The sequence below is a fragment of the Haliotis cracherodii genome, unplaced genomic scaffold, assembly GCF_022045235.1.
Source record: "Haliotis cracherodii isolate W230 unplaced genomic scaffold, xgHalCrac1.p SCAF_2, whole genome shotgun sequence".
NCBI classification, from domain to species: Eukaryota; Metazoa; Mollusca; class Gastropoda; order Lepetellida; family Haliotidae; genus Haliotis; species Haliotis cracherodii.
This window is the reverse complement of record NW_027266275.1, coordinates 80,994,774-81,020,323: the sequence shown is the minus strand read 5'-3', so window position 1 is coordinate 81,020,323 and position 25,550 is coordinate 80,994,774. Positions and strand designations below refer to the sequence as shown.

General features: G+C 39.5%; 1 protein-coding gene across 1 annotated transcript in view; it reads left to right on the top strand.

Moving 5' to 3' along the window:
* Nucleotides 1–22,870, top strand: part of LOC139468576 (putative pyridoxal-dependent decarboxylase domain-containing protein 2) — a 48,012-nt gene extending 25,142 nt beyond the window's left edge. The window contains exons 21-24 of the mRNA XM_071250638.1: nucleotides 294–386; nucleotides 1,515–1,611; nucleotides 14,398–14,710; nucleotides 16,658–22,870. Of these exons, the coding sequence (XP_071106739.1) occupies nucleotides 294–386; nucleotides 1,515–1,611; nucleotides 14,398–14,710; nucleotides 16,658–16,703 (549 nt within the window). The 3' untranslated portion in view covers nucleotides 16,704–22,870. The remainder of the gene's footprint in view (nucleotides 1–293; nucleotides 387–1,514; nucleotides 1,612–14,397; nucleotides 14,711–16,657) is intronic.
* Nucleotides 22,871–25,550: the final 2,680 nt, after the last annotated feature.

The window sequence follows — 25,550 nt, the reverse complement described above, 5'->3', positions numbered from 1 at the left end:
TCTGTACATGTTCTTTGTTCAAGTTCTCTGTCCATGTTCTTTGTTCAAGTTCTCTGTTCGTGTTCTCTGTTCATGTTCTCTGTTCATGTTTTCTGTACATGTTCTCACCTGGTTCTCTGTCTATGTTCTCTGTCCATCTTCTCTGTCTGTGTTCTCTGTTCGTGTTCTTTGTTCATCCTCTCTGTCCATCTTCCTTGTTCATGTTCTCTGTCCATCTTCTCTGTCTGTGTTCTCTGTAGATGTTCTTTGTTCATGTTCTCTGTCCATGTTCTCACCTGGTTCTCTGTCACCAGTTCCTGGAGTCCATGTCGGAGATGATCATGAAGGGTATTGAGGAGGCCAACAAGGAGCTGCAGAAGGAGACGGAGGAGAAGCTTATACAAGAGGTTGGTACAGCTGAACATGGTACTCCATGCAGTAGAGGCTTTGTACTAGACAAATGGATCAAATTTGCAATTTTATCATAAAAAGATCTGAAACTTGTAATCCTACCATAAACAGGTCTGCCTTGTGGGGACCTCGGGTTAGACTTGATCCCCAGCAACCTATGCTAGTCGTATTAGGCAACTTGATGTATAGGTCTGTCAGTCTCTGTAACCTTGATGGCACAGATCGTTGCTCATAATATTAATCACTAGATTGTTTGGTCCAGACTCAATTATTTTGCAGACCACAGTCATATAGCTGAAATATTGCTGAGTGCAGTGTTTTACAACAAACACTTAAACAGGTCTATCCATGCCTATGTCAAATATTCATTGATACTGCAGAGTACTGGCCTGTAAACTCCAGCTAGAAGGAAGCACATAGAGATAGATATATGGTGCAGAGATATTCAATACAAAATAATATTTTGACTGTTTTATCTTAATTTTTCATGTAAAGTACCACATGGTATTTTCCGTAATATAATGTTTCAGTGAACTTGAATTGTTATTGGTTTACAAATATTCTGTTTTGAAAAAACTAATGGATAGGTATTACATGGAAATGGAAATATGAGTGCTACACTTAAACCCAAAGTTCAGAAATGTCTGAATATTTTTTTATCTATCATCTTTTTTTTAGGTATTTTTCATAATTTTCATGCAGCAGCGAACTTGTCATTGAATCGGTTAACTAAGGAAATAAATATAAATGAAATCTAGATTTCAGCATTGTTCAGTGTGAGGTGATCAGCATGTTGAGTATGATTATAGATGTGATGTTTCATTACACTGAGTACGATGGCGTTGACTTTCAACCCGTGAAGATCCGGGTCTTCAGCAACCCATGCTTGCCGCTAAACACGACTATGCTTGTCATAAGAGGGAGCTAACTTAGTTGATACATATCATCGTCTCAAAATTCATCGATGCTCATGATATCAATCGCTGGATTGAATGGTCCAGACCCAATTATTTACGGACCGACGTCATATAGTTGGAATATTGCTGAGTGTGGCGTTAAACAACAAACAAACAAACAAACAAACAAACGGAAGCGTTGACTGTCATTACTTGTGACTGCTTCAGGGTGTGTTGAGACAAGTCCCACTGGTGTCTTCACTCGTCAACTGGTTCTCTCCTCCTAAAGAAATAGCAAAAGGAAGAACATTTAACCTATCATCAGGTAAGACTTGCTATCCATGTGTTGTGTGTTATGCTAGCTTGTTTGAGTCGACTCTTTGGGACATCTCCCGGTTGTCTTTCCTGGGTAAGACTGATTCCACATGGGAAGACAGCGAGAGAAACTAACAGTTTTAGCCCAATAGTCCTTATAATGATAACAAAACCCTTAAAATGGCAAAGTTCTACTAGTCCTTAGGATACCTTAACTATTGGACAGGTTGGCAAGGACTAGGACTAGTGCCAATTTCTAATGCTGGAAGAGTGGGGGCACAGGTGGCCCAGTCGTCCAAGGCGCTGCGATTGGCTGTGCTGAGTTGTGTCCCTTGGGCACAGCAGAAGCCTATGATTGTTGGTTCGAATCCAGGTTCGCCACAATTAAGGTTCTAGGTTTGTGATCACCATACCCGTGCTCATGGGTTTCACTGAAGTAGTAAACGTCTGAGACCTGCATCACTTCGAGCTTTCCTCCCACATTAAGCTGACCAACGTGATATAACTGGAATACTGTTAAAAGCGGCGTTTAAACCCAAGTCACTCACTAATGCTGGGTGAGTCGTACCTTGCACTCAGTAGCCCTTCATGTGTGATTCATGTGGCACTGTGCCGCCTAGCAAAGCCCCCCCCCCCCCATGGGGAAACCTTGTTACAGTTTGTCCCCAGCAACCGATGCTCGTCATAAGGAGCTATTTAATGGATCGGGTCATCAGGCTCAGTGACTTCACTGATTGCTCGTCAACAGCATGGATTATTGTTCATAATATCAGTCACTGGATTGTGTGGTCCAGCCTTGATTATATTCAGGCCACTTGGAAGGGATTGGTATCATATCGCCTACACTCCACTTTGCCTACAACAAGTTATGGTCTGATAGTCACACGTTATGGTCTGATAGTCACAAGTTATGGTCTGATAGTCACAAGTTATGGTCTGATAGTCACAAGTTGTGGTCTAAGAGTCACAAGTTATGGTCTGATAGTCACATGTTATGGTCTGATAGTCACATGTTATAGTCTGATAGTCACAAGTTATGGTCTGATAGTCACAAGTTATGGTCTGATTGTCACAAGTTATGGTCTGATAGTCACATGTTCTGGTCTGATAGTCGCAAGTTATGGTCTGATAGTCACACGTTATGGTCTGATAGTCACAAGGTATGGTCTGATAGTGACATGTTATGGTCTGATAGTCACATGTTATAGTCTGAAAGTCACAAGTTATGGTCTGATAGTCACAAGTTATGGTCTGATAGTCACAAGTTATGGTCTGATAGTCACAAGTTATGGTCTGATAGTCACATGTTATGGTCTGATAGTCACAAGTTATGATAGTCACAAGTTATGGTCTGATAGTCACAAGTTATGGTCTGATAGTCACATGTTATGGTCTGATAGTCACACGTTATGGTCTGATAGTCACATGTTATGGTCTGATAGTCACATGTTATGGTCTGATTGTCACAAGTTATGGTCTGATAGTCACATGTTCTGGTCTGATAGTTGCAAGTTATGGTCTGATAGTCACACGTTATGGTCTGATAGTCACAAGGTATGGTCTGATAGTGACATGTTATGGTCTGATAGTCACATGTTATAGTTTGATAGTCACAAGTTATGGTCTGATAGTCTCAAGTTATGGTCTGATAGTCACATGTTATGGTCTGATAGTCACATGTTATGGTCTGATAATCACAAGTTATGGTCTGATAGTCACAAGTTATGGTCTGATAGTCACAGTTATGGTCTGATTGTCACACGTTATGGACTGATAGTCACATGTTATGGTCTGATAGTCACACGTTATGGTCTGATAGTCACATGTTATGGTCTGATAGTCACACGTTATGGTCTAATAGTCACATGTTATGGTCTGATAGTCACACGTTATGGTCTGATAGCCACATGTTATGGTCTGATAGTCACATGTCTACCCTTTGTGAAGAATGGACAGGATCATGTGGTATTCAGCAACAAGACAGACAGTGGGTATTAATGTAAGAGATATTATTTATGATGCATAAAATAAATGCACTGCAATGATCTGGTCTAACAGATAACAAGTCACAACAGTTCAAATTGACTAGTCATTTAAACTCCACTAGTTGGCCGGCAGCATGGAGGGACTGAAGTGGTGTCTTCCTTCCAGTGGCAAGGTGCTCTCTCAACCTCACATGGCTGTTTTCCAGGTCGCGATACACTCTGGGTCGAGGGTTGTTAGCAGCACCATGGTGACAACCTGAGATCACAAAACAATCTGTAATTTAATCTTTTTCACTGTGAGATAAAGCTGTATGAACAGTTAATTTCAGTAGTCTTATCTACTGTGAAATGTTTTAATGGCATGTCGGGACAGTCTATTACTGACATGGGGGTGTGCCCTACATAAAACCTTTAGTGCATTTAAGCGTAGGAGATATGGAAGTAAGCCCCTGGAATATTATATAGTGTGATGCTGAGCAATAAAGTCACACATACTTGGCACACTGTTCACAACTACCAACTGTTGATGAGAGTTGAATATCACATCTTGGATGGGTGCACAAAATTAAGATCCTTTAAAGCCATTTAGAAGTGATAGACATAAGAAAGAGAATTTATGGATGTCAACGTCATTATTATGATGCACACAACGTTGCGGAGTACATGTATATACTTACTCCTTCATCAGGTGAGTAAATGCTATGAGGCAGAGATCATATACATGTACCTGTAAGGACAACAAAAGTATTTAGATAACAAAGATGGAAAATTAACAAGGGGAGCCAACAGATAATTGCAATGGACAAAGGGAAACCTACACTTAACATAGCACCGATTGCTAATACAATGAGCAAACAGGAGGCCGGGGGTAATTAACATAGGGAATAGATGGGAAATTACGATGGACGAATGGAACCCAGCTAGATAATTAGCACCCAAAAAGATCCAAGGAATAAATCCCAAGCACTGGGCAGATAGGTTCCCTGTCACAGTATATGCTTAAATGGGTTTAATTGAGAATATCATGTATCATTTCTTTAACCAGTGATAAAACTGTTTCATCTGTAAAACTGATCTATACTTCTTCTATAACCATTGCTAACCATTTTGTCAGTGGTACTTATTATGTATATTGACATAAGATGTTCATGTGCTACCGGGTCAGTGTTCTAGTTGTTAATAGATAACTTTGGCATGAAATATTTTTATGATAATTATAAATTATTGAATAGTGTTGAAGCAAATGCAACAGAAAGTCATATGTCAACTGGATAATGTTTGATGGTAGCATGGCATACCCATGGAGTGAGTAAGTGAGAGAGTGAGTGAGTTGGGTTTAACGCTGCTTTGAACAGTATTCCAATTATATCACGGCGTGTCAGGTTAATGTGGGAGGAAAGCCCGAAGTGATGCAGGTCTCTGACATTTACAACTTCGGTGAAACCCACGAGCACGGGTATGGTGCTGACAAACCTAGAAACAAATTCAGGGCCAACAGGGAGTCGAACCCACAATCACAGGTTTCTGGTGTGCCCAAGGGACGCAACTCTGCACACCATGCCCTTGCAACCCATAGGAGCAGTTCGTTATGCTCCAGATCAAAATCATACCCCCCCATGGCGGTCATATACTTAAGAAAAGGTTTTCATGCCGTGTTGGTTTAGTGGAGTATGAACGCTTTGAACTGTGCAAGTTTAAATCATGTAAATGCTGGAGCTTGTGACTTGCGTTCCAGTTCCAGTCAAAAATCATGTTAATGTCAAAAGGTGGAGTTTATACTTTTTAAACATCTCTTTTCTAAGTGTGTTTCAAAATGAACAGATCATGTGAGCCTCAAGTTAACCAATCACATCACCAGAAATCCCTAAAACTTCAAAATAAGAATTTATATGCATGTAAATAATTGGTCTTGCTGTATGAAATGAACAATTTGAAGATCTTTGTTTTGTAAATTGGCTAGATAGGGAGTAGTGCTCTGTACCAGATGCACTTATTCGGATTTCAGTTAGCTCTGTTGGGAGGATGAAACTCACATTGCCAGGCTGAAGCTGTAGCCTTTCTTCTGCACAAAACTCGAAACTTCATAAACATTGTATGTATTTCCCTCAAATTACTTTGGGTTAATTCGTTGAACGATGTGAGATAGCCACCCCTAACCCTAATTACAACTTAGGCTAAGGATTGAAAAGGGATGTTTTATCGGAATGTGGAACCAAGGGCTAAGGATAGAATTGGGGATAACCTACTTTATCATATAATGGGTAGGTTTCTCGGCAGGATAAAGCCAACGGATAAAAATGATATCCGTTGGGGTCATATGCGGATAGAGATGCAAATATCAAAGGTCAAGTAGGGACTACTTTCAGTGTTTATGAAAATAAACAAACATGGCGTCGCACTTGTCATTCGACGATCGAGTCAGAATTAACCATCGTGAATCTGGATAAACTACAGGGAAAATTGATACAATTATTTTAAAAAAACAGTCTTATATACTGAAAGTCAGTGTCGAACTGCGACGTAACTAAGGCATTTTATAGGTTTGGGCAACGAAACAATTTTGTGAGGGCACTAGGCCTAGCCAAGCGGGATCAGAAGCCATATGTGTGCTTGTAGACCTCTGCGACTTGAAACCTTTTCCACAAATAAAAATAGTTCGGTTTAGGCGAAAGATGTATGAATTGTTACCTTGTTTCGTTTTGGCGCTGTGTATACATCTGACTACACTTCTTAACGTTATGACAGAACAGGCCGACTGTGAACAATCACTGGCCGTGATGTCTCATAGACTAGGGTTAGAGTAGCTTCCCTTTGACAAAGGGCAGTTACTCTAGCGGACAGACCGATGGATTGTCGCGAAAGGCAAGTAAAAACAATTGTTGTTTTGCGTATATGTTGCTTCGCCACTGTATAAGAAACAGATTTCAGTTGGAACTATATTGGCTACTGTCACTGTCCGACTGACACATCACCTACCCTGTGACGTAATAAATATTAATGCGCGCATTCCAGGAAAACTCGCAATGTTTCGGTAATGTTTGTGAGTGAGGGGAAGCGATTTTCAAGCACAGAATTGAAGAATGACATTATATGATAAAGAGGTTATCACGCTTGTGTGTTTAGGGATGGTAAGTATCCTGTATTAGGAATAAACACTATGTATTTAGCTCGCCAAGGCTCGCTAAATACAATGTTTATTCCTAATGCAGGATATTTACCATCCCCAAACACACTCGCGTGATAACCTCTATATAACCCCATCACTACTAACTTTAAGAGTCGGAGAAGCAGCGCGATCAGTTGAGAGCCATAGTCTGCAGCCTGTGTCATTTAGTGCTGTGCCCAGTAAACTGCTGTATTGGTGCCATGAAGTATTACCTTTATTAATTCTTTCAGGTTTTTTAAGGTTTGTTAAACAATAATGCAGGTACTTTCTTCTCAAACCTTCATCTTTGCAAAGACTGACGTTTCTTTTGGAATATCAATTATTTTCTGTAATTAGCCCAAGGAGATTTTGTAGTTCTTGTTATGATTGTCGTTAGAGGTGACTAACGGGACCAGGTGGTCAGGCTCGCTGACTTGCTTGATGCATGTTGTTGTCTGTGTTTATCTGCTGCTTATCACAACGTGTCATGCCTGTATACCTCTCATCACTTGGTTGTCGTCACTCCAGCTTGATGTAAGAATCTACATAGAAACGTCACTATATGCAATAAACCAGAAGTTGTTATCCATAAAGATGTACTTATTTGCCAACTACTAGAATGCCAATCAAACAGTTTGTATATTTTAATTGCAAATTTAAACAAGTTCAGCGTTTCAAATTAATGTTCTGATTTGCAATGTTTCTTTTCTATTAGAAAGGTTAGAATGAAACAACTGTTTTCATTCTCTATAATACATTAGCAGAAGTTTGAAAAGGAGTAATAATTCTGAAATGTGCACTTAAATGGCATAAACCTAGCTTTGTCCCTATTAGTGATTACTTTGATGTGTTCACACATGAACCTGATTGTTCCGTTTGTCATATGGGGCACAGGTGGCCCAGTCGTTTAAGGCGGTGCGATTTGCTGTGCAGAGTTGCATCCCTTGGGCACGCCAGAAACCTATGATTGTGGTTTGTCAGCACCATACCCGTGCTCGTGGGTTTCACCAAAGTTGTAAACATCTGAGACCTGCATCACTTCGGGCTTTCCTCCCACATTAAGCTGACACGCCGCGATATAACTTGAAAACAGAGCTACGTTAAATACAACTCACTCACTCACTCACTCACTCACTCATACACTATTATTCAGGTCATCATTATCAATTTTCAACTATCGCCATGATCAACAAATGAATAAGATCATAGTTATTTTTGTTTGGGAGGTTACGTGCTCTTCATTGACTTGCATATATGCAAGTTAACATATTGATTGACTAATGTACACAATTTTCCCTTAAAACTGCCTACTATGAACTGTTGTCTAAACCAGACTGACATTAGTCCCAGACAAATCTGTTTAGACACTGTACATCTCAGGGTGTTGATGTACTGAAATCCTGTGCGGGGAGTCCCGATACGCTAACAACATGTAACAGTAGTTGTGTTGCCCCCTAGGGCCTCATTGGCACCATGTCTACCCCCTCTGCCCTAGAGCCTGCATCACTTTCTGTGAATATAGGGTAGCGTCGCTGGCAGGCTGTGTTGCAGTCACCAGTAACCTTGTTGAGATCAGTAAGGAAAACAGCATTGTTTACACTTTTAAAGGGACAACTACAGCTTCACGGTTTTGTTAATACAGTTTATCGATTGCCAACTCACATGGGTTTAAGAAATGTCACATGTGGCAATGCTCATATATACTTGTTCCTGACATAACTATCTTGTGTTATGTTCATCAAATTGTGTGTAGAGTCTATTTTTAGCTAACAACCATGTTGAGAATGCCCTATGTATTTTCAGATTGCATTTTGTTTATTTTATGTCAAGAGCTGAGATGAAAAACAAATGAGCCTTAGGTATCAGATATGTAGAATGTATACAGTTCCAGTGATTTGTTCCTTGACAGTGAAAGTGACAGTGCAATGAGTATGTCAGTGAAAGTACAGTGAGTATGTCAGTGAAAGTACAGTGAATATGTAAGTGAAAGTACAGTGAGTATGTCCGTGAAAGTGAAAGTACAGTGAGTATGTCCGTGAAAGTGAAAGTACAGTGAGTATTTCAGTGAAAGTGAAAGTACAATGAGTATGTCAGTGAAAGTGAAAGTACAGTGAGTATGTCCGTGAAAGTACAGTGAATGTCAGTGAAAGTACAGTGAATATGTCAGTGAAAGTACAGTGAATATGTCAGTGAAAGTACAGTGAATATGTCAGTGAAAGTGAAAGTACAGTGAGTATGTCTGTGAAAGTACAGTGAATATGTCAGTGAAAGTACAGTGAGTATGTCAGTGAAAGTACAGTGAATATGTCAGTGAAAGTGCAGTGAATATGTCAGTGAAAGTGAAAGTACAATGAGTATGTCAGTGAAAGTACAATGAGTATGTCATTGAAAGTACAATGAGTATGTCGGTGAAAGTACAGTGAATATGTCAGTGAAAGTGAAAGTACAATGAGTATGTCTGTGAAAGTACAATGAGTATGTCGGTGAAAGTACAATGAGTATGTCGGTGAAAGTACAGTGAATATGTCAGTGAAAGTGAAAGTACAGTGAGTATGTCAGTGAAAGTACAAAGAGTATGTCAGTGAAAGTACAATGAGTATGTCGGTGAAAGTACAGTGAATATGTCAGTGAAAGTGAAAGTACAATGAGTATGTCAGTGAAAGTACAATGAGTATGTCGGTGAAAGTACAGTGAATATGTCAGTGAAAGTGAAAGTACAATGAGTATGTCAGTGAAAGTGAAAGTACAATGAGTATGTCAGTGAAAGTACAATGAGTATGTCATTGAAAGTACAATGAGTATGTCGGTGAAAGTACAGTGAATATGTCAGTGAAAGTGAAAGTACAATGAGTATGTCTGTGAAAGTACAATGAGTATGTCGGTGAAAGTACAATGAGTATGTCGGTGAAAGTACAGTGAATATGTCAGTGAAAGTGAAAGTACAATGAGTATGTCAGTGAAAGTACAAAGAGTATGTCAGTGAAAGTACAATGAGTATGTCGGTGAAAGTACAGTGAATATGTCAGTGAAAGTGAAAGTACAATGAGTATGTCAGTGAAAGTACAATGAGTATGTCGGTGAAAGTACAGTGAATATGTCAGTGAAAGTGAAAGTACAATGAGTATGTCAGTGAAAGTGAAAGTACAATGAGTATGTCAGTGAAAGTACAATGAGTATGTCATTGAAAGTACAATGAGTATGTCGGTGAAAGTACAGTGAATATGTCAGTGAAAGTGAAAGTACAATGAGTATGTCTGTGAAAGTACAATGAGTATGTCAGTGAAAGTACAATGAGTATGTCAGTGAAAGTACAATGAGTATGTCGGTGAAAGTACAATGAGTATGTCGGTGAAAGTACAGTGAATATGTCAGTGAAAGTGAAAGTACAATGAGTATGTCAGTGAAAGTACAAAGAGTATGTCAGTGAAAGTACAATGAATATGTCAGTGAAAGTGAAAGTACAATGAGTATGTCAGTGAAAGTACAAAGAGTATGTCAGTGAAAGTACCATGAGTACATTAGTGAAAGTAGAATGAGTATGTCAGTGAAAGTACAGTGAGTTTGTCAGTGAAAGTGAAAGTACAGTGAGTATGTCAGTGAAAGTACAATGAGTATGTCAGTGAAAGTACAGTGAGTATGTCAGTGAAAGTGAAAGTACAATGAGTATGTCAGTGAAAGTACCATGAGTACATTAGTGAAAGTAGAATGAGTATGTCAGTGAAAGTACAGTGAGTTTGTCAGTGAAAGTGAAAGTACAGTGAGTATGTCAGTGAAAGTATAATGAGTATGTCAGTGAAAGTACAGTGAGTATGTCAGTGAAAGTGAAAGTACAATGAGTATGTCAGTGAAAGTTCAATGAGTATGTCAGTGAAAGTACAGTGAGTATGTCAGTGAAAGTGAAAGTACAGTGAATATGTCAGTGAAAGTACAATGAGTATGTCAGTGAAAGTTCAATGAGTATGTCAGTGAAAGTACAGTGAGTATGTCAGTGAAAGTGAAAGTACAGTGAATATGTCAGTGAAAGTACAATGAGTATGTCAGTGAAAGTACAATGAGTACATTAGTGAAAGTACAATGAGTATGTCAGTGAAAGTACAGTGAGTATGTCAGTGAAAGTACAATGAGTATGTCAGTGAAAGTACAGTGAGTATGTCAGTGAAAGTACAGTGAATATGTCAGTGAAAGTGAAAGGAACAGTATGTCAGTGGGGCCACTGACTCAAGTCCTCTATACTTTGTCCTTTTACAGTTGGTTTGACGATAACAAAACATAACCAGTACCAGGCCAGAAATAAGCGTTTGACCTGTAGCATGTCGATATCAGTGTGGCCAGAGAGGCAGTCTGTGCCTTTCGAACATACCCACTGTTTTGCATCATGTGCTTAAGGGGATGCTAAACTTGAGACACTTGTGTAGAGAAGTGGTGTAGTCTGATCACATGCTGATCAAGGGGTGAGACGTCCAATAATATAGTTCAACCAGATCCAATATCTGTCCCTTCAGGATTTCAGCCGTGATGACACTTTTTAATTACGGTCATGGTTTCATGCCGGAAAACCATGCCCTTGTCTGTCTCGCAGACCCTAGAGAATAAATTAAGAAAGGAATCCAACTCAAGTCTAGAATGATTTGGCAAGTCTAGATTGCCTCAGATTGCCATTATTCTGGGCTGCATTTGGACTTTTGTTGTTGTAGATTTGTGTTTTTATTTCTGGGACTAAATGTATGTCTATGCAATCATCTCAGATCTCTCCCAAATTGATGAGCCTTTGAGAAGTGATGTGCACAAACTACAAGTGGCTGTCACTCAATGAACTTCAGTATCATGGGAGGGGCTTTCTAGAGCATTTGATAAAACTAAGTAAGGATAAGATTTATGGATGAACAACTTCTTTATGACAATTAAGAGTGACGTTTCGGTGTAGGTTCTAATACCGTTATCAACATACAATTGTCTTTACAATCACGAGACCTGTGAAGTTTCGGGTAGAGAATAGGTCTTCAGCAAACCATGCTTGCCGTAAGAGGATCGAGTGGTCAGGCTTGCAGACTTGCTTGATGCATGTCATTGTATTCCAATGGCCTAGATTGATGCTAATTCTATCAGTCATGGATTATCTGGTCCAGACGCGATTATTTATAGACCGCCGTCATATAGATGGAATATTGTTGCATTAAACAACAAACAAACAATAAAAACCACAAGTAACTTGTGAGAATTCTTCGTATTCATCTACATCATGGAAACTTTTCACAAAGGACACACACTCCAGCACGTCCAGATTGTACTTGAATGTAGAGACTTGGTTACACTTTGTCTCAGTACATTTAGGGCCATGATAAGCTGAAGTATTGCGAGGAAGTGGTAAGTTTGACACTGAAAACTGTTCATTAAAACCTTAATTTCTTCCAACACATTCTCAGGACTGCAGATGTTTTGCTGAGGTCCGTGTTCATGAAGAAATTGCTTTTTCGCAATTTCATGTGTATTGCTTTTACAAATGTCTTCTACCTGATTATAAAATCAATATTGCAATCTCTCATTTCAAAATGGAAGTCTAATGCAATTACTGGTGATTGCGTGCGTAAGTGTGGTCACTGTAAGTAGGTGCAACGTGGGGAGAACGGCCCTAAAGTGCGTGTGCCGTAGCCCCAGTGTTTATTGTGCTATAAGATTAGATGTCACCTCGGCAGCGTAAATTACCGGTGATGTCTTTTACAAGATCCTCATCCTTAGGGCAGTGGAGTTTTCATCAGATTGGGAACCCCTTGATTGAATTGTACAAAGTCTCCACCGCCTAGAAACAGATCCATTTCATAGCTGCTCTGAACTCTACATCTTTGAAATGCTTTAACAAGCATATCAATTACAGTTATTTGGGGGAGATATTTCGGCGGGCCGAAGTGATTTGGAGGAAATGAAAGATAACTTACACCACTTTAAAGTATGCATCCATATCTACCACCTAGTTTATAATGCCCTGGGACTTAGCACTGTTTCAATTACATGCTTTGGATAATAAAGGAAGTGACAATTCTTGGGGGCAAATAGCACGCTAGAGATTAGGGGTAATTATTGGGAGTGAGCATCTTGCTTCGCAAGTTTTCAGGTTAAGTTGGTTTAAGTCAAATAGTAAGCCAGTCCTTTGTTGACCTGATGCTATTTTCAAGAATAGGAATATTACTCATATTTTGGAATATCCAAAGAATCTGGGATAATTGAGATGAAAGATTTGGAGAAAAGGTTCGCTCTTGCCACACCTGGAACTGCATGCAAGTGCTTTAAGCCTTCCGGACAGTTCACTTTGTTTCCTTGTTTAAGGGATTTGTCGACCCACGTTTGAAGTCATCATGATCATGGACAAGTCAGATTTGTGTTTATTGATTTCCTGTTGGCTTGGCCAATCCCATCGCAGTACAGTATGACCATCACACTCGGCAGGTTGTCCCTATGTGTATCTTTCTGGTAGTTATCTCGCAAAATCAACTAACTTTTGTCTACCCATTCTGATACCTACGTAAGTCTTATATGATTTGAACATATTGTAGGTACCTGTGAAGATCCGGGTTAGAATTGTTCTTCTTTAACCCATGCTTGTCATAAGAGTCAACTAACGGGATCGGGTGGACAGGATCGCAGACTTGGTTGATGCATGTCATCGTATCCCAATGGATTGTCTGGTCCAGACTTGATTATTTACAGACCGCCGTCATATAGCTGGAATATTGCTGAGTGCGGCGTAAAACAACATACCCACCAAACCAATCTGTTATATGCTCTGTGCACTGATCCTGGCTCCATCAGTCCCATACAAACAGTTGCCATGATGAAGCAGACATGGGTGAGAATGTCATAACACAACACTCACGCTGTTGCACCAGAATGAATGACATGGTCCAGGCTGATGTATCCTGCTGTCTCAACTCTCTAGTGGAGTAAGGGGACATGATCCAGGCTGATGTATCCTGCTGTCTCAACTCTCTAGTGGAGTGGAGTAAGGATACATTTTCTTAACATGATGTACTGTACAAAAAGAGCCAGTTGGCCAGAGTTGATTTTCTTTCAACTGGATTGATAATCTTTGTTAATATACTTTTCTGCATGGGATCATTGTCTTCGAATTGGAGGATGTTTCTGATCAACTCTAAACATTATTGTCACACACCTGGATAGCCTTGCTTGGATGATATGATATAATTTACGGGTCGGTCCAGAAGCATGTTAAAAAGTGTCAGTGACACCTTACAAGTTATGGCTATCCAAGTTTGCCAGCTAAAATATGTGGTTGAACAAACTCAAATATAAACAACAAAGATTTAATTACTTTACAATATTTTAATTGATCCGACATTTATAAATACCTTAAGTCCAAATTATTTCGGTGATGATAATTATATTACTGGAACCTGTCTCCCATAACCTTGTGCAATGACGTCGTCACACATAAATACCATACTAATTGGCACCAAGTCCTCAAATTGCTACCCCCTGTTGCATCCTAAGTACAGGTTGTATTCATGTCTGAACAGTCAGGTGTAATACCTACAGAGTGTGTTGCATGTCAAATAATTTATTGTGAAACCAAATTGGAATGTGTTCTAAATAGTCCAAAGAAAGGGATTACTGGTATGTTTTAATCTTAATATTCTCTCGCACTTTCTTCCAGGCAAGATTTTGAGCACAGAGAACACATACAAGTACCACATGCAGATTCAGGAGGGCAGTGGGGAGAGTGATGCTGGTCCGGCACGGTCACCGCAGGCGACAGATGCTCCCAAACCTGCCACCCCAACCAGCAAGACAGCTGGGGAAGTGAAAGCTGGACTTATCAACCAATCGGCTGTCAAACAATCGGCTCAAACCAACCAATCGGCTGCCAGTCAACCCGCTCAACCCAGCCAGTCCGATCCCGCTCCTCAACCCGATTCATCCGATGTAGGAATTGAGATTGGAAAAGAAGTAGTGGAAGGGAAACCAAGGTGAGTTGTTGAGTATGTAAAAAATGCCTGGAATCCATTGATAAAATCTAATATTGTCATCTCAGCATATTTTCCATGTCAAGATGTGGGTTAGAATGGGTCCTCAGCAACCCATGCCTGTTGTAAGAGGCAACTAACGGGATCAGGTTGTCAGACTCGCTGACTTGCTGACTTGGTTGATACATATCATCTTATCCTAATTGCATGGATTGATGCTCATAATTTACAGATCGTCATCATATAGCTACACGAAGAGTTAAACAACAAACTAACAAATGACAGTACCTTCACCTCTTCATCCTGTCATTCGATCTTTTCTCCACAACCCCTCCCTTCCCCTCAACCCCTCCCCCCAAGTCTCCCCCCACTCTTAATCAGCCTGCCACCTTCCCTGCTAACTGCATGGGTCGTTGCTCATAATATCAATCACTGGTTTGTCTGGTCTATACTTGATCATTAACATTGTTGAGTGTGGTGATAAACAACCCAAAAACTTGAACATGACTTTGCAGAGCCTAATCCCTTTTATCTATTTATCTTTTCTCCCTTTCTCTTTTCCATTGGTGTTCCTTGCCAAGATTCAATTACTCCCAGGCCACTTTGACATAGCTACAATATTGCTGAATTTGTCATAGAACATTCTCTCTTCTCTTTAGGTTTTATAGCCCCTCCCTCCCCCTACTCTCCATCAGCTCGCCACCTCCCCCTAACTGCTCTCTTCCCCACCATTTGATGTTGTAGCTTTGATTCATCACCTTATTGATTGCACTGTCTAGTTGTCAATCTGAGTAGCTGTCAATGAGAGATTAATGATCAACAAACACTCATTAGTGTTATTGGTGGCCAGAATTAGAAGCCTCTGAACACTGCCAGTATCTACTGATGACTACTTATCACACTGAGTGCTAACTCAGGTTTTATAAGGACATGAATAGCTGGGTTACGGTAACTACCGGTACTTTCTGTAAGTGCTTCTAGGAATAACTCTATGATGGCTGTAAATTGAGAAAGGCCTATAGGATTTATACCTGTTTCAATAAAGGCGAATGTATTTTAAGATGCGGTATTTTTGAAGCACATTATGGGAGATGCTGCTTGATACTGATCTATATCACTGGCACGTACATGATGGATGGCCCAGTCATCCAAGGCACCACACTTCTCTGTGCAGAGTTGCATCCCTTAGGCCTGCCACAAAATAATTAATGTGTGATTCCATTTTCATGTCGATTATTTTTTGTTTGTCAGTACAATGGCCATGGTTACATGCTAGACATGTAAGCCTTCATGCATGATAAATAACTGGAATATGGACGGCAGTTTTAAACTCACTCACTGGCAGCACTGTGTGACCTGGTTCTTTGTGTCATTCTGACTTAACAGAAAGACATAAAAAGATGGTACTTGTTGTTACCCTGCCTGTCACTCGACATCAAGGGGCTAAAACAAGGACTGGTCAGCTCAGAGTCAGTATACTCTGTGTGAGTGGGGTATTCATGTTAAACTGCATCTCAGTGGGCTAGTACTATAAAAAAACGGCATTAGTCCGTGTGTATGCAGCCTAACACATACACACACACATGTGCATGCATGTCGCTATATAAGTGCAATAACTTTGGATGCGACATTAAACCCCATTTTACCTCACCTCTGACCCAGCAGCATGGATCATTGCTCATGCTGTCAGCCACTGGTTGGCCTGTGTGATGACTTACAGACCAATGTGACTGAGCTGTAACATTGCTGACTACTGTGCAAATCATCATGTACTCACAGAGTGTAGGCAACAAAAGGCCAATGATCCCCAACAGGAAGCAGTGTAGCTTTGAGGGGGAACAAAGCCGATAGTCACAGGAGCACTGAAGCTGTCACCCCCATAGTCATGACAGTACAGATGTGTCCTTTCAATCATGAAACACTCAGTAAGTTGCTTTTCTCATCTTTCAGTTCAGCGGAAGAGCCCAAGGTGGTGGAGGAGGCCAGCAAGTCATAGAGAAGCCTGGGAGGGTCACCTCCTCCTGTGTCAGTCACACACTCCATCCAGGCTAAACCAGTATTGCTATGCATAATGACACTCTAGAACTTAATGTACATAAATGTTATCACTGTACATGAGCTTGGGGCACCAGCTTGGGGCACTCTTCTAGAAATCCAACTTCAGTATCTGGTGATCATTCGTGTTGGGAAGAATACTTAAATCAGTGTTGTGGAATTATAATATGGTCATATCACAAGGGTAGATTCAAATATGTAGCTTTTGGGATATGTTTCAACATGTCTTTATGGATGGATCACTGGTTTGATAAATGAAAGGGTTCTTTTCGGGATAGTTTTGTATTCATGTTGCTTTGTTCTGAGATGTTTTGAGGATCTCTATGTGGGGGGGGAGCACGGGTGGCCCTGTTGTCGATTCGCTGTGCAGAGTTACGTAGTGGGCACACCAATCCTGGTTCGCCCCGATTATGTTTCTAGGTTTGTCCGGACCATACCCTTGCTCATTGGTTTCACTTAAGTGGTAAACGTCTGAGACCTGCATCACTTCGGGCTTTCCTCCCACATTAAGCTGACATGCCGTTATAAAACTAGAATACTGTTAAAAGCGGCGTTAAACACAACTCACTCACTCACCCAACTCACTCACTCTATGTGGTGGGCAAAAGGTGTTGCACTTGGTATCATGCATTTACCAAACATGTCAAAGTTTTGTATTACTGAGAGCAAGCTGTGGCTGATATTGTCATTCAGTGTATATGTGTCATCGGTTTGTTTTCTATGAATTGCAGCAAACAAATACTCTGCTTGTTATGTGTCATCTTATTGTTTGAATGGACACGGGAATGACAGTGAAGGTGATAATCTGTTGGGAGATGTGTGGGATTTCAAACAGTCACCATGTTTATTGACATCACATTAGCTTGCCTGAATTTCATTGTTTTACTTGGTTTTAACCTGAGCAGTTATCACAGAAATCAAAGTATCTTCGCACATTCCTACGTCAGACAACACCCAACCATACAGTAGATTTTGTCATAGGATTACCGAAGCATTTATTTCAGCATGAATGCCCTTGTAAGACGTGTTGAAATTAGTTAGTTGGTCATTATCAAGATGAGTAATCTAGGTGTGTTAAGAATCAGTGCTTGCAATGGGGAGTCTTACTATATAGCTGTATATATGGGTTTAAAATGATAATTTATTTTTCAAATTTATTTGTAAATATTATGTGGTGTAAATATCATTGGAAAACCATCTAACCATATTATCATATAGTTTGTGTGGGAGTGATTTAGTTCCAGTTTACTGGTTGTGCTTTAAGGCTTTGTGTGCACTCGCCGGTTGTAAGGCTAAATATTTGGGGGTTGACCTGCTGCTGACCATGACCTCTTGTGTTTGCAATAACCTTGGATTCAATTCGCTAATCCCACCTTTCCTCTGTTTATGAGTTGTCTGTGTGATGTCAACTCATGCCAGACTTCCCCTGTGATCGGTATGTGGAGCCCATGTAGATATTGTGTTTTTGTTATTATTGCGTTTCCTCCTGTTGCCTTTGAAATAGAAATGTTAAGTGATAAAAGAAAGGCCAGACTAATTTAATTTGCAAAACTGCCCTTAAGTTTTAAGCCTTTTTCAAAACGAAGTAGAAATTAATAAGATACCTTTTAAACCCACAATGCCATTTAGAAAGTGGTAAAATGTAAAAGATTTTATATTTAGGATAACGCCTTCTTAGTAAAGTACAGATTCTAGTACTTTTAGAACTTGAGTCCCATCCGGGATTCGAACCCACACTGCCAGAGTGAGCACAGCACACAAAGTCAGCGCCCTAACCCACTCAGCCATCTAACCCACTCAGCCACTGGGGCTACCACAAAAATGGAAGTGCGATAACTGGTAGTCTAGATCGCTGAGTATGAGAATCTGTACTTTACCAAGAAAGTGTTATCCCAAATATAACCTTTGTTGCAAGAAACCTTTTATCTCAAAAGTTTGTGTCACATTGACATTTTGACTGAGCTCTCCTGCTCACTTCAGCAAAGATTTCAGCTTCAGTGAAAGGATAGAATATTTTCCCGAACATATATCCCCAATATGTTGGGTTGTATTGTTGTACACAAGAAAATATCATTATAGGCACAAGGTGTAATAAATTGAGGCATTGATTTTTTATTTTATAAATACTTCATATTTTATTCCAAGATACAAATGTGTAAAATAATTAATTAAGTTTATCTGGTCTAAATATGATTGACAATTTCAAGATGTATGACGTTTAGATTCCAGTTAGGCTTTCTTGGTATTGATATCATATAAATACAAATGTAAGAAGACTTTAATACGTAGAAATTCATTTAAATGTAGAATAGACAATGCATAATTAATATAATGTTCTGTATGTTTATTTGTGTCTCAGCATTCTTTGTTGATTAATATTGCGTCATGAAACAACAAACAAACAAACAATGTTCATTTGAAGTCCCAACCACACTGATTCCACTAGACACCGTACTGTTATGTCCAAGTCATTGTGGCCACTACAGCACTGTTCCTGCATGTCCAGTCACAGCCTACTTATCCCCCATCACTGCTCTTCAGACACATGGTACTTTATGAATGTAGAAACATAATGGCATCTCCTTGGGTCTACTCTAGTTCGGGCTAACAACCTTCATTTGTAATTGAATAATTGAAGAATACCTGTGGCACCACAGGGAATAACTTCCCATGTTGATGTGAACAGAAATTAATTGGGAAACATATTATGGTGCGATGTATATTGCATGAAATATGTCTTCTGAATCCATAGTGTACCTAGGAAAACAACAACATATCTTTTCATCTGTGAATCGTTCTGAAAGGATTTAGCCATGAATACACGGTATCTGCCACCAACACCAGACATTAACCATGTTAACACAAGGATACGAAACGCCCGGTAAAAAAACATATGCTCTAATTTTGTTAATGAGAGCTTCAAATTCTTGCCTCTTTTCTTTATCCATTCTGTGTCATATCAGTCTCAAGGATCTTGATAATAGATTAATGTAACACAAATTATCAATATAATTGTGTCTGCATTTACTGTATTATTATAAGGGTAACGCTATTTTTCAGGGCATTATCATTTGCAGAAGCTCAAGGTCTTCTTTTAACTGCCCGACGAAGAATCTACCATATTTACCACATTTAATGTTTGAATATGGCGTTATGGAATAGGTACTTAGACGAAATCGACTTGAGGAGTCCACATTGCAATGTAGATGAACAAAGATGCGTCAATGTGATGTCTTGCCATGTGACGTGTCAGAGCTTAGTCTAACTAACCCTATGAAGTATGTTTTATGTAAGGTATTTAGATGAGATCTATGGTAGTATATTTACACTGTAATATATCATTAATTTACAGGGTCAACATTGCAGACTATGTAATGCTATTACTGAACCTCTCTTTATGTAACCTGGCACAAGCATGTAGATAGGTTGTGATCTGTCAGATTCTTACTTAAGATTGCTGACAACAGACCACCATTTTCCATGATGACAGACGTCCATGTTTTCTGACAACAGACCACCATTTTCCATGATGACAGACGTCCATGTTTTCTGACAACAGACCACCATTTTCCATCATGACAGACGTCCATGTTTTCTGACAACAGACCACCAGTGTCCATGATGACAGATCCCTACGTTCTATGACGACAGGCCACCAGGATGGTCTGTGTTGGTCTGACACCAGGGAAGGTCCCGGAGAGACAGTAATGAGTGTGTTTTTGTTATCTCGGGGCAATCAACACAGCTACTCACCATCATTATACAGGGGATATCATGCTTCTCTGTACAGCAGGTAGTTATTGTACATTCGAAATCACCGCTTGTTTTGTACCACTTTGTAAAATGAACATTATTTCATTAGCATGTGATCTTGAAAACTATGTGGAATTTGTATATGAGTCAATCATGTTCTAGAGGACAACCGTGATGACTGGATTAACACATCCCCTTCCTGCTTCTATAGTGACAATTGATATTATCAAGCAGGATAAACAGAATTTTTCATGGTGATAATCATTTGGTAATCCATAATTTCTTTCTCTCTTAATTTTGGAAGTAATATTAGGTCAGATATAGTATTGTTGTGTTTAGGTAAATTTACATGAAAGGTGAAAGAGGACAATGTGACAATGTATGCTTGAACTTAAAAATTCAGGACAATGAAAAGTTATCCTCAGTAGCTCACATCAGAACTGTCCTCAATAATATTTTCATACTGACAAAATCCTTTTGATGATCAAAATCTTTTTCACTCAATTTTGGTAACAATATAAGATCAAGTGTCACAAATGTCCTGAAAAATATGTTTAAACTGGTAAAATTGAAGAACTACAAATACAATCAAGGTCATAAGAAACAAATTACACGTAGCATCATAGGTAAGATTTATTTTGTGTCTGGAACTGAAATTATATTGGTTGAGTTGCAGCTGTAATCCTATAAAACTTTCCTTTAATTGCCAACCTTCTCTTCAAAGACTTGACGGAATTGTTTTCTTTATTCCATACATGTCTGAATACTTTTTATATTCTTTGATGGCTTACACATAACCACACAACACATTTGGTACTGGTGTTACTGGAGCAGAAATGTCTATCCTATTTTTTGTTAAATCAAACTTGCCATTATGTTTGTTATTTCCTTCAAGAGATTACGACTTTAGAAAAACGGCAGGGGCATGTTTAAAATGTATTGATTTGTCCCTGTTTGAAATACGTTGATTGATAATAATGAAGGTGAGAGGAGACAGTTAGGGTGTCGTTTTTCAGTCTTAAATAAGCATGTGCTTGTACGTAGACAGTTGATCAAATATTAGGAGGATGTTAATTGGGGTCAGACTGAGTTGTAGCAGATAAGATACCTCCATCACATCATTATTAACTTCATTGAGCCTGGTTTATTATTCTGAGTTTATGATATGACAAAAATGTGTGTTTCTGTAAACGCTAATATTCTTTGAGAAAATGCATCAATTGTGTGTGGTAGGATGACAAAGATAATGAGATTTGACCAAGCATCTGTACTTATTTTATTGTTTAGCGGGGGGCACGGATGGCCCAGTCGTCAGGTGCTGCAATTCACTGTGCAGCGTTGCTTCCCTTGGGCACGCCAGAAACCTATGATTGTGGGTTCGAATTCCGGTTTGCCCTGATTATGTTTCTAGGTTTGTCAGCACATCACCTGTCCTCATGGGTTTCACCGAAGTGGTAAACGCATCACTCTGGGCTTTCCTCCCACATTAAGCTGACATGCCGCGATATAAGTCTAATACTGTTAAAAGCGGCGTTAAACCAAACTCACTCAGTCACTTATTGTCAGAACAAATGTACTATGATCTGTGACCTATCAGTTCCATGACTAACCTTACCAAACCCACTGTGTCTGGGACAACTGTGGTGGGCAGTCGATGCTACCAGATCTCATTCATATAAATGACCTGTCTGACGCTTGAGGAAGACACAAGCAGCTCCTGTTAGATTCAGATTCAGAAGACTTCTTGGTCCCAGTCACATCCTCACCTGATGTTATATATACAACTCCCATAATGGAATATTGGGGATAATTGCTTCTATTTTCATTTAGAGTCTTTTTTGTCAAGCGTTAAGAAGAATCGATGTTTCATTGCTAATTGGTTCAAAGGATTATGTTCCAATTTGATCCCATTAATGGTTAGATTTGACAAATGTGAACATACAGAGGGCACCTTTATCTCTCTCAGTCTGTTAATACAACCTGATGTATCCTTGTATATCATGTTCAGACTAATATTTTAGAAGCCTGTTATTTAGGTATTTGTATGTGATATTATTTATTGCTACACAAAATCTTGTTTTCTGTGAATTTATATTTTAGTGAAATAATGTTAAAGAAACATTTTGTTGAAGCATTTAACATGCTTAAACCATAAAATGTGATTTAATTTATTGTTTCCTTTTGTTATCCTTATATTTCACATTTTTGTCTATCATAAACTGTTTCCGTTTTTCATATGAATAGTATACTTTTAAGTATTTGTTGGGACATTTGTACATATATCCTGGTGGTCCAAATGTCATAGGGACAACATATTGAAACAAATGTGGACTTTATTGAATAAAATGGTAAAAAGCCAGTTATTAGCAGTTGTGTTTGATGTAAACATTAAAGAGGATTTCAATCAACAAATGACCGCCTCTGTGGCCTAGTGGACAGAGCGTCTGCCTAGGAGTCGGTATACTGTGTCTGAGTTACACACACGCACAGGCATGCAGGTCGCTATGTAAATGCAAGGATCCTCAGCACGACATTAAACCTCACCTCAGCATCACATCACCTTGCATGGCAGCGCAGGGCATAATACAGTGTGAGAGAAAATGTAGTGGAGAAGTACTTGTATCATACTTGCCGCGACACCCCACTGGGCCACCTCTTGTGTCTCGATAACATCATGGCTTGCTTCCAAACTTGTCTGTAATCGTTCGGAGCAGAACTCGAAAAATATTCAGTTTCCTTTTGAACTTTGCATATTTAGTAGCCAGTGAATACCATGAACGTATCTCAAGCCCATTCAATCGTTCGCCAAAGCCCATTCAATCGTTGGACAATGCACCTTGGGAGCTGTGAGGATATATAACAAGTACCAATCACATTTTATACTTGACTGATATACATATGCATAATTCTGTGATACTGAGGTTTAGATACAGTGGTTTAATGCTCTTACTGAACAGACCCACAAACATATGCACGTTATCTAGGCTGTTGATGCTGCATCCTTCTCTGTGTAAGGATTTATAATGAATAAGTCATTATACCTTATTTGAGAAGAAAAATTGGTATTGTCAATCCAATACATGTATCAGCTATGCCAACTGAGATCTGGAGAGGCTCATCGGGGAAACCTTTGAAAAGCCCGGATGTACAGCAGACACTCTGTATTCCCCGTTTAAACCGGCCATGATTTCATGTATATTCTCTAGCAAGGCTAAAGGTGCAATATATCACTATGTCAGTGTTCGCGTACCACTGCACTGACGACGTATATACCTTTCATTACCTTTGAAAATCAACTATTCGTTGTTCAAAATTTCCAGACTGTTGACAGTGTCGTGAGATTCTCTTATACAGGAACGAGAATGGCGTCAGTGCTGCCAAAATAATTATCCATGTATTTTCAATAACAACATGTTGATATAACCTCTTAAAATATTACATTATTCAAACCCATCACCGTTTTGATACAAGATAAAAAGGAAATCAGATGGAGATACCATGACAGAATCCCAACAGGCCAGCTGTAGCTAATTGTCATTCCTTACGGATGGGTGCACGTAGTGACGACATAGGAGATTGTGACGTTTAAAGTGTTTCATTGCCATCACTGATCAATTAATCTAATTTTCACCACTCGTTTGCCTTTTACGCCCATGGAAATCTGTTTCGGCAGACAATCGAGACATGTTATTCTCTTGGGTAGACGTCTTATGTCATATAAGCGGGGGAGTATAACTGGATCATTAAGCGAACCCCTACAACATGATAGTAGGACAGTGGGAGGTACTATTCAGTGTTGGATTAGCTTTAGAAATTCCACATACAACATTGTCTGTGTTACTGGATAAAGCCCCTGTTTACCCGATATTTTTGCGTGGACCTGTAATAGTGATACAGACCAAACTGGTTGATCAAACCCCGAACCACACATTGTAACTACTGCTGGACCGAGCATCGCAATGTTCCCTGATGTGTTATCTACGTGGGACCATGTTGGCAGAACTGTGTCTGATAGTATCTGCGCGTCACAATGACCATTGATCTGTCATCCACGTTTGACCATGTTGGTAGACTATATCTGGTGGCTAATCTGTGAGATATTGTCTTATTTGTGATAGAAATATACAGTTCCATTGTGACAAGACATCATGTCTGTGATGACCCTTGTTAAATGTTTCTTGTTTCCATCTTAACTGTATTTACCCACTTGGGATTTTTAGTGGGATCAGTTTATATGCATTGTGAGGACTGTCATATAAACCAAAATCATTTTCTTTCATTTACTTGAGACACTGTAATATCAAAGTGAATAGACATATACAACAAATCTGAAATTGTGCCTTTTGCCCTCAATGGAAGTACTCCAATCTTGGTACAATACGTGGAGCCTTTGTCCCTCCGCCACCATTGCTCTGGAATATTACTAAAAGCGAAGTAAACACTCCCGAAGCAAGCAAGGTATCGGTTCACGTTTGCTGGTGAAGTCAGGAAAACACATAAGTGTTGGAAACTAGCCTCTAACCCATCTCATGGTGATGGGGACACGAATGGGCCAGAGGCCAATATCATCGCAGATTTGCCAAGGAGCAATGATTCCTTTATGACAGAAACCTTTGCAAGGAACAAAAATATCTATTGGTTCACTTCGTACTTTCCTCCCACACCAAGCTGTCACACTGAGACATAACTGTAGTGTTGTCCACGGCGGCTTTAAACCTAACTCACTCACTCAAGTGTAGTCACTTGCTATGATTGTCTTCATGAACAAATATAGTTCAAAGTGGTTATTTTTGTCTCACCATGTGTACATAAGGAAGATAAAAGTCCATGGAGCATAATGCATTAAACGTATGTACAAACGGGTAATGTGAGAACAAATATAGTTTCCCTTTATAGTGTGCTTTACTCTGTACTTATAGCATGATAGCGGAGTTATAGCAACACAATCATATTCTGCTCCCACCACCTATGGGGATATTAGATGCTAATCCTTATGTCTCCATTCACGACGCATGCAGTGCGATAACGCAAACAA